The following is a 6280-nucleotide window of genomic DNA, read 5'->3' as shown; positions in this document are numbered from 1 at the left end:
CTCTCGCGTCCAGTCGAGCGGCTCTACTGTAGCCCGTCCTTTTTGATGTGACCGCGTCCAAGCTAGAGGACTTCGGCATTCTAAATCCAAGCTCGAGCTCTATTCACTCCTGGTGTGCCCGGGTCGGGTGGACAGGGAGGCAGCGGATGGGTGGAGAGCAGTGGTATGACAGGGTGTGCGAAAAAACAGACCGAGGTCGAACTCGCATGACAGCCCACTTTGTGTGATACTAGACCGTGAGCACGGGGAGCGTACTGCAATTCGTCTTCGGGATATGCTCGCTAGGCGCAAGTGTAGTGCTACTGTCGCATCCGGTAGGCGCCTCCTGGAGTGGTTACGGAGAAAGGCAAGTTATGACGCGGCTCCCTTCGGTGAGCCCATCTTGCTGAGTTCCGTTACCCTTCTTTGCGCAGCCTCTGTTTCGAGTCCCCGATGGTGCTGCTGGTTTCTTGAGACGGTGCTGTGCAATTCCTTCCAGCTGAAAGTAAGGTGACGTGCCTTGCGCGGACGCGCCTCTCTTCCTTTTGCATCGACGACGGGTACCGGCCCGGCCGCAAGAGCGGCGCAAAAAAAAACCTGGACGTGAAGGGGCAGGCGGCTGTGCACAGCCGTGGGGGGCCCGACAGCCCGCGACTGTCCTCAGAGACTCGTTTGGCCACTGCACGGTTTCTGGCCGAGCTACTCTTGAGTGCCATTGGATCCGCTACTAAGTCCCGTCATCACGCGGATGGCCTCTGGAAGGGCGCTACGCCGCAGTGTGCGTCCGCATTAGCCGCGCTCGGCGCACGATTTGATCCAATACGGTGGGTTGGGTACACCTGCTTCCGGGACAGCCGGCCGCCGCAGCACCACCGTTGTCCGGCGAGCAGGCCGAGAAGACGCCGAGATCAACCCAAGTTGACGGCCGCGGGGGGAAGGACTGAATCTGGTTCTGTTACTGAAGCCATGTGATGCTTCATCCAGGACTTGCTCGTGGGAGACTTTGCAGGTGCTGTTCGCCTACATACATGCACGGCGCGCGACTGCCCATGAAGTCTTGTCGTCAAGCTGAGCGCCACTTGGTGCTCGTGAAATTGTCTCGTGGGACCCCTCTCCGGCTGCGGAGCTGCGAGGCTGAAAGGCCATGCACAAGGGAAGACGTCGGTCAACGCCACCGCAAAGCTACTGGCGAAAGTGCCCAGCATGACTGGTGACTGCGACGTTTTGGCGTCCCCGCTGAGCCATCTTTTCGGGACCACGGCGCTGCTGATCGGTTCGTGCGATAACTGCCGCAGCCGGTTAACTGGCTGGCGGGCCAGGAGTCGTGCGCACGGCAGCTTAGGGATCACTCCCGGACGTGTCCAAAAGGGAAGCTCGGCGTTGTGTCGAGCCTGTGGTATACCAAGGGGTCGAGCGGTAGCGCGGTGGCTCAGGAAAGTTCTCCGTGAGTTGGCTGCATTGCTCGGACAGTCGAAGATCTGGTGGACAAAGTTGCGCTTGCGGCATCCCAGGGTGTTCAGATTGTTTGTGTGACCCTTGCGGGTGTCGGGGCTCCGGTACTTCGGAACTAGCTAGCCTCCCACCGGCTACAGAGGAGTTACACTGGTAGCTTGTCACCACCGCACCTGCGACCCTGGATCGTAGCCCTCGGGGTGGGTTCCACCCAAGAACAACATTCGTAACTAGTGGGGCACCTCACGGTCAGCGTCTGCGCGACGCGGTGACGCGGTATCAGAGGCAGTCGGATTGTTTTTCGAGTACCGTGACGGTATAAACTCAAAGAGAGGCTCCTGGCCGCTGCGTAGCGTGCAGATGGCGGACGCGTCAACGCGCTTACAGAACCTTCGCACTTAGTTCACTCTTAACGGTGGAAGGCGACGAAGTGAGGCGCTCCTGGGCCGTTTATGTGGCCGCGAGGGCCGGTATCACAAAGTGTTTACGACGGCAACGCGGAGGTGCGCACAACGCAGAGAGTGAGTAGCCTGAGAGAGATAGCTGCCGACCTTCGGGATAACGTCTGGGCCGGCGGCAGTGACGACGCCGAGGACCGGAACGGCGGGCTAGTACATATCTGGCAGTGTATACTGGATCGGGGCGGCGTCTGGCGAAGACGGGTTTTCAGGGAGGCCGTAAAGCGGCCGAGAGGGCGCGTAGGCTGTAGTGGAGGTGATCTTGGCCGCTGCGGCAAGGACGTGCAGGGTTGCTGGGTCGGGCGTGTCAAGATTTCAGATCTACGGTGCAGTGGTGCACCGGCTGGCTTGCCCGGACACCGGCGGTCCAAGCAGCGGACAGAGGGACGACGCCTGGTGTCGGCTTACTGCTGTGGCCGCGAGGTCTCTACTACGCTGCTGTTGCTGAACTGTGTGCCTGCACTTCCCGCGATCGGGCGGCTGCGTTTTTTGTACACCTCCGCGCTTTTGGGTCGACGGATCTCTGGGTTGTCTTCCGGCCGGCTCGCCCTAAGGCCAAACCCTTTGGTTTCACTTTGTGTTTCTCTTCCGTGTGCTGCCCAGTCGGTTCGGCTCCCCCATGAACATGGTCCCTAGCCGGTGTCTCGGTGTCGTCAACCGTCATCGCGCGGGACCGTATGGTTGCGAGCACGGGGGATGACCGCTATGTGATTTGGTACGAGAGGACCACGGAACAACTTGCTCCACAGGCAGCGGCATATCCAGTATGCTGCCCCGCTTCATCGTTCCCGTCGCTTTCGTCCTTTTACATCAACTTGAGGGGACTTTCTTAGAACCCTCGCATATGTCGATGCAAAGGATTCACCACACTGCGGCATAGACAGACACCGAGGACACAGAGATGGCAGCTGGACCGTGTACGGTGGGAAAAGCGTTACACGCAGAATCCGTTCCGCCACATGGACGCGCTACTTGTAAAATCACCCCTTTACGAGTCTCCGGCACGGACAGAGCACCATGAGAGAAGGTAAAAACTGAGAAGAGCAAAGGGAGATCACGCGAGCACCTGGGCAACGCCGCGACTTTCCTAAGAAAGCTGCGCGAACCATCATATCTGTATTCGGCCGGCTGTCCACCAGCGGCTCGCTTGGCGTTACTCCCACATGGGCCGCGCCGCCTGCTTCTGCATTGAGACGCAGCGTGTCTGACACCGGAGGATCCGCAGCGCGTTCGCATGGGTCGCTGCCTTCGTGTCAGAAGGGCACGGGGGGTCGACGGCTATTTCAGAAACCCGGAGGTCCTGCAGGGCGCGCGGGCTGGCGTTTTTTTTTTCCTCATCATCGTCATCTGAACAGACGTCGCACTAACTAACATACTGATGCCGCGGAACTGACGGCCGTGTGCTCGCTTGTACGACATCTCACACGAATGTGGACGCTTCTCCGTCCCTAAAAGTGGAGGATAGTGTCTACCACTTAGTGCCGGAACATCGACTGTGCCACACCTCCGCAGGCTCGAAAGAGAGTACGTAGGGGATGCCGGCGCGTCTTCGTCCCGATGTTTCTCCGTCCGTCGCGGCACAGACCCACCGCGCAGCCGGTGCGAGATGACAGCGGGCCAGAGAGGGTCCGGGGTGTCGACACTGGGGTCTCGGGGACGGCTGCGTTCACGGGACGTGCGTCACGCTCTCGTACTGGAGGTAAGGCATTGTCGGGGGTACTGGCACGACATTATTCGGGCCAAGTCCGATGAGACCTGCGTGTCAGGATGAAAGAAAGGGCGGGGACGGACGGGCGACACAGGGACTGGCCGCTTTCGAGGAAGTGCTCTTGTGAAGCCAGTCCGCCAGTTGCCAGTGATGCGAGTAGGACACGAGCAATGAGCATTCTAAAATCCAGACACCGGACACGGTGTCTCAGCACCCCGCCTCCATCGGCACGCGTCTGCGACTAGCGCTCTATCGTGTGAACTCGGGGTTACTTGCACTGAGACAGCAAGAGTGTCAGCAGATAGTGTGATTGTATGGGACGCGCAGTGCCTTCTGTTCAGTGGACTAGGTCCGATCTCGAGCGTGTGTCCTCAGTGTCAGGCGCACCTATGGCGTGGAGGGCCTTGTGTGCGATGTGTAACCCTGTGGGTGCTTCGCTGCCCGCCCATGTATGGAGACGCAGCGTGTTTGACCCCGGTGGATGGTGAGCGCGTTTGCATGTGCCGCTGCCTCCTTTAAGATGGCCACTTGGGGCGAGGGCTATTTTCGGAACACATCGGGGCGGCCTGGGGCGTGTCCTGGCGCGCCTCGAAGGCTACCAGAAGACAATTGTGGGCCCTCGTTTGTTGCTCTGCACAGTGCTGCATGGCGCGCTGGCAATGAAGCGCGCCAGGCAGGCTTTCGTCGTCATCATTCCAGGCAGAGTGCCCGCAGCATGGAATTCAAGTAGCTACGAGCCGGAGTTCTGGCTCGCGCCGTGGTGCCACACGTGGCTCGTAACACGTGCAGCTTTTCATAAAAAAACGGCGAAGAGGTGTCACAAGTGGCCGTACCCTGTGCAGACGATGCCCGGCGATGCATTCACTAGCAAGGCTGATCTCTGTTCCTACGTAGTACCATCAGTGTTTGGGATCTGGCTACGTGTTCCTTGTTACTAGTATGAGCAAGACGTTCTACCACGAGGCCGCGATCTGGAGACTTGTTTCTTCTGTAGGTCATTTCTTGACATCCCACTTTTCTCCAAAGTATCCAGTGCACCGGTGCTAAAAACACTCCCAGGAGTGCTTCTAGCAAAGGAAGTTTCTGCTGGGTGACAATCAGCTTCTGTCCCCAAAGCGGAAGGTGAAACAAGCGCGCTCTAAGCGTAGATCTGGCTTCTGCGAGACCCGCGCTCCCAGCCTTTTTGGATTCATCCCTCCGGTGCAGGGAAACCCCAGCGACCTGTGCTGACTTTGCCACGAATCAACCGCGTAGCTTTCTCGATTCCCACTGTACCCTGCCCCTTGCCACAGGCCCCGGCCTTGTCGTTGCTTCAGAGCGTGAGTGCTAGGGATTGTGCTTCTGAGCAGTGCACGGCAATCGTCTGTCACGGGCTGCCCGTAAGTTCTTTGCAACGTGGGCACCTCTCCCCAGCTGTGGCCAAACCCTCTGTTTTCGGAGAGCGAGCGACTGTGGTCAGTCTGTCGGACTCTTGATCCAGGCTTCCATCCCGAATCGTCACTCCTTACTCTTGGCTCGTAGAGAAAAGACACACGGGCAGAACTTCGGGAGATATTTTTGTGTGCGTGGAACTCCGCGCACTCCGTCATCAGCACTTTCTAGGCACACCACACACTCACATACACTCTCAACCACGTCGACACCTTCAGCACCCGTCATCGTCAGCCGAGTCACCCGTAGACCATGGTTCGCAGCTATCCACTCATGGAGACGGTCGCAGTTAGTACCGTCTCGTGAAGAGAATGGAAACAAAGCACATCCCCAGGAAAGACCCCTCCCGGCTGGAGACTTCTTGTCATACCCGGTGGCATGGCACTTCAGGTACTCAGACTTTTTTAGACATTCTTTCCGAGTTAGCGGACAGAACTGATTGGATTGATCTCTTCTCTTTCTTTATAAGAAGAAAGAAAAAAGAAACAGGAGAGTACAACATGCGGATAGGTGGGGTCGCGAGTGACAGGGCGCGCGCGGCAGAAACCCGGGCCATGGTGATGTGTTTTCCGTTTCTTCTGTTGATATATGGGCTTCTCCTTATCTGTTCTGGTGGTCCCCCGCTGTCGTGCCACCCGGGCGGCGCATCACGTAGTAGAGACGGAGATCGCGGCCCGTGCACGCGACTAAGAAACAGGAAGGATGTGGGCGACATTTCTGAGAAAATTGAAGCTTGGGTTGTTTCTATGGAGTCGGTAAGGTTTCCCTGGGGCTTTCCCGTGCCGGGGTGTAGCCGTCGAAACAAGAACTGTCCTGTGCCCAATGACGCGCCGGCTGTCAAGTGGTTGTGGACCTCCGGCCACCGAGAGAGATGACACGACACGATCCCTGCGTTTCTGCGTGTCAAGCGGGTGTTCAGGAGCTTGTTGGCATTAGACGGCCTACGATGTGCGGACGCTTTGGAGCGCGTCGGTCCCGACTCTTTCTTAAGTTCAGGGACTCAGGGCAGTGCCTCAGGTAACTCAGAGGAGGGAGGCGGCATCTCGGGAAAGTGTCGTAGGCAGTTGTTGGGTGTGTGCGCCGGCGTCTCGGTCAGCCGGGAGTGCGCGCGCGACATGTTTTCCCAGGCGTTGTAAAGAGGCCGACTGTTGTGGACACCTGCGCAATTCCGGACATTTCGCGTGATTTGCGGACGTGGTCTCGGGGGTTCAGGTGGAGTTCCAGCCGACGATCGGGTGTCGGTGAGCGGAAA

The 6280-nt window shown here is 58.4% G+C and overlaps 4 protein-coding genes across 4 annotated transcripts; all 4 read left to right on the top strand.

Moving 5' to 3' along the window:
• CSUI_010646 (uncharacterized protein) lies at positions 1–931 on the top strand (the record flags this gene model as incomplete). The annotated part of the gene is made up of 2 exons (XM_068070748.1): positions 1–314; positions 479–931. Coding segments are annotated over exons 1-2 (492 nt in total), but the record flags the coding sequence as incomplete, so codon positions are not given.
• Positions 932–1327: 396 nt separating this feature from the next.
• On the top strand, positions 1328–1719 carry CSUI_010645 (uncharacterized protein; the record flags this gene model as incomplete). Its single annotated transcript, XM_068070747.1, has 1 exon — positions 1328–1719. A coding segment is annotated over one exon (183 nt), but the record flags the coding sequence as incomplete, so codon positions are not given.
• Positions 1720–1788: 69 nt separating this feature from the next.
• On the top strand, positions 1789–3015 carry CSUI_010644 (uncharacterized protein). The gene has a single exon (XM_068070746.1). It carries the CDS (start codon positions 1884–1886, stop codon positions 2523–2525), a length of 642 nt encoding a protein of 213 aa, XP_067917276.1. The 5' UTR covers positions 1789–1883; the 3' UTR covers positions 2526–3015.
• A 2798-nt stretch (positions 3016–5813) lies between these two features.
• Positions 5814–6202, top strand: CSUI_010643 (uncharacterized protein). Its single transcript, XM_068070745.1, has one exon. It carries the CDS (start codon positions 5900–5902, stop codon positions 6047–6049), a length of 150 nt encoding a protein of 49 aa, XP_067917275.1. The 5' UTR covers positions 5814–5899; the 3' UTR covers positions 6050–6202.
• The last annotated feature ends 78 nt before the right edge of the window (positions 6203–6280 follow it).

This window comes from Cystoisospora suis (genome assembly GCF_002600585.1).
Source record: "Cystoisospora suis strain Wien I chromosome Unknown contig_7921, whole genome shotgun sequence".
Lineage (NCBI taxonomy): Eukaryota > Apicomplexa > Conoidasida > Eucoccidiorida > Sarcocystidae > Cystoisospora > Cystoisospora suis.
Note: the sequence above shows the minus strand (reverse complement) of the source record. Positions and strands in the feature narration are given on the sequence as shown.

Coding starts and splice junctions, on each gene's coding strand:
- CSUI_010644 (XM_068070746.1), top strand. CDS start 1,884: ATGTGGCCGCGAGGGCCGGTATCACAAAGTGTTTACGACGGCAACGCG.
- CSUI_010643 (XM_068070745.1), top strand. CDS start 5,900: ATGACACGACACGATCCCTGCGTTTCTGCGTGTCAAGCGGGTGTTCAG.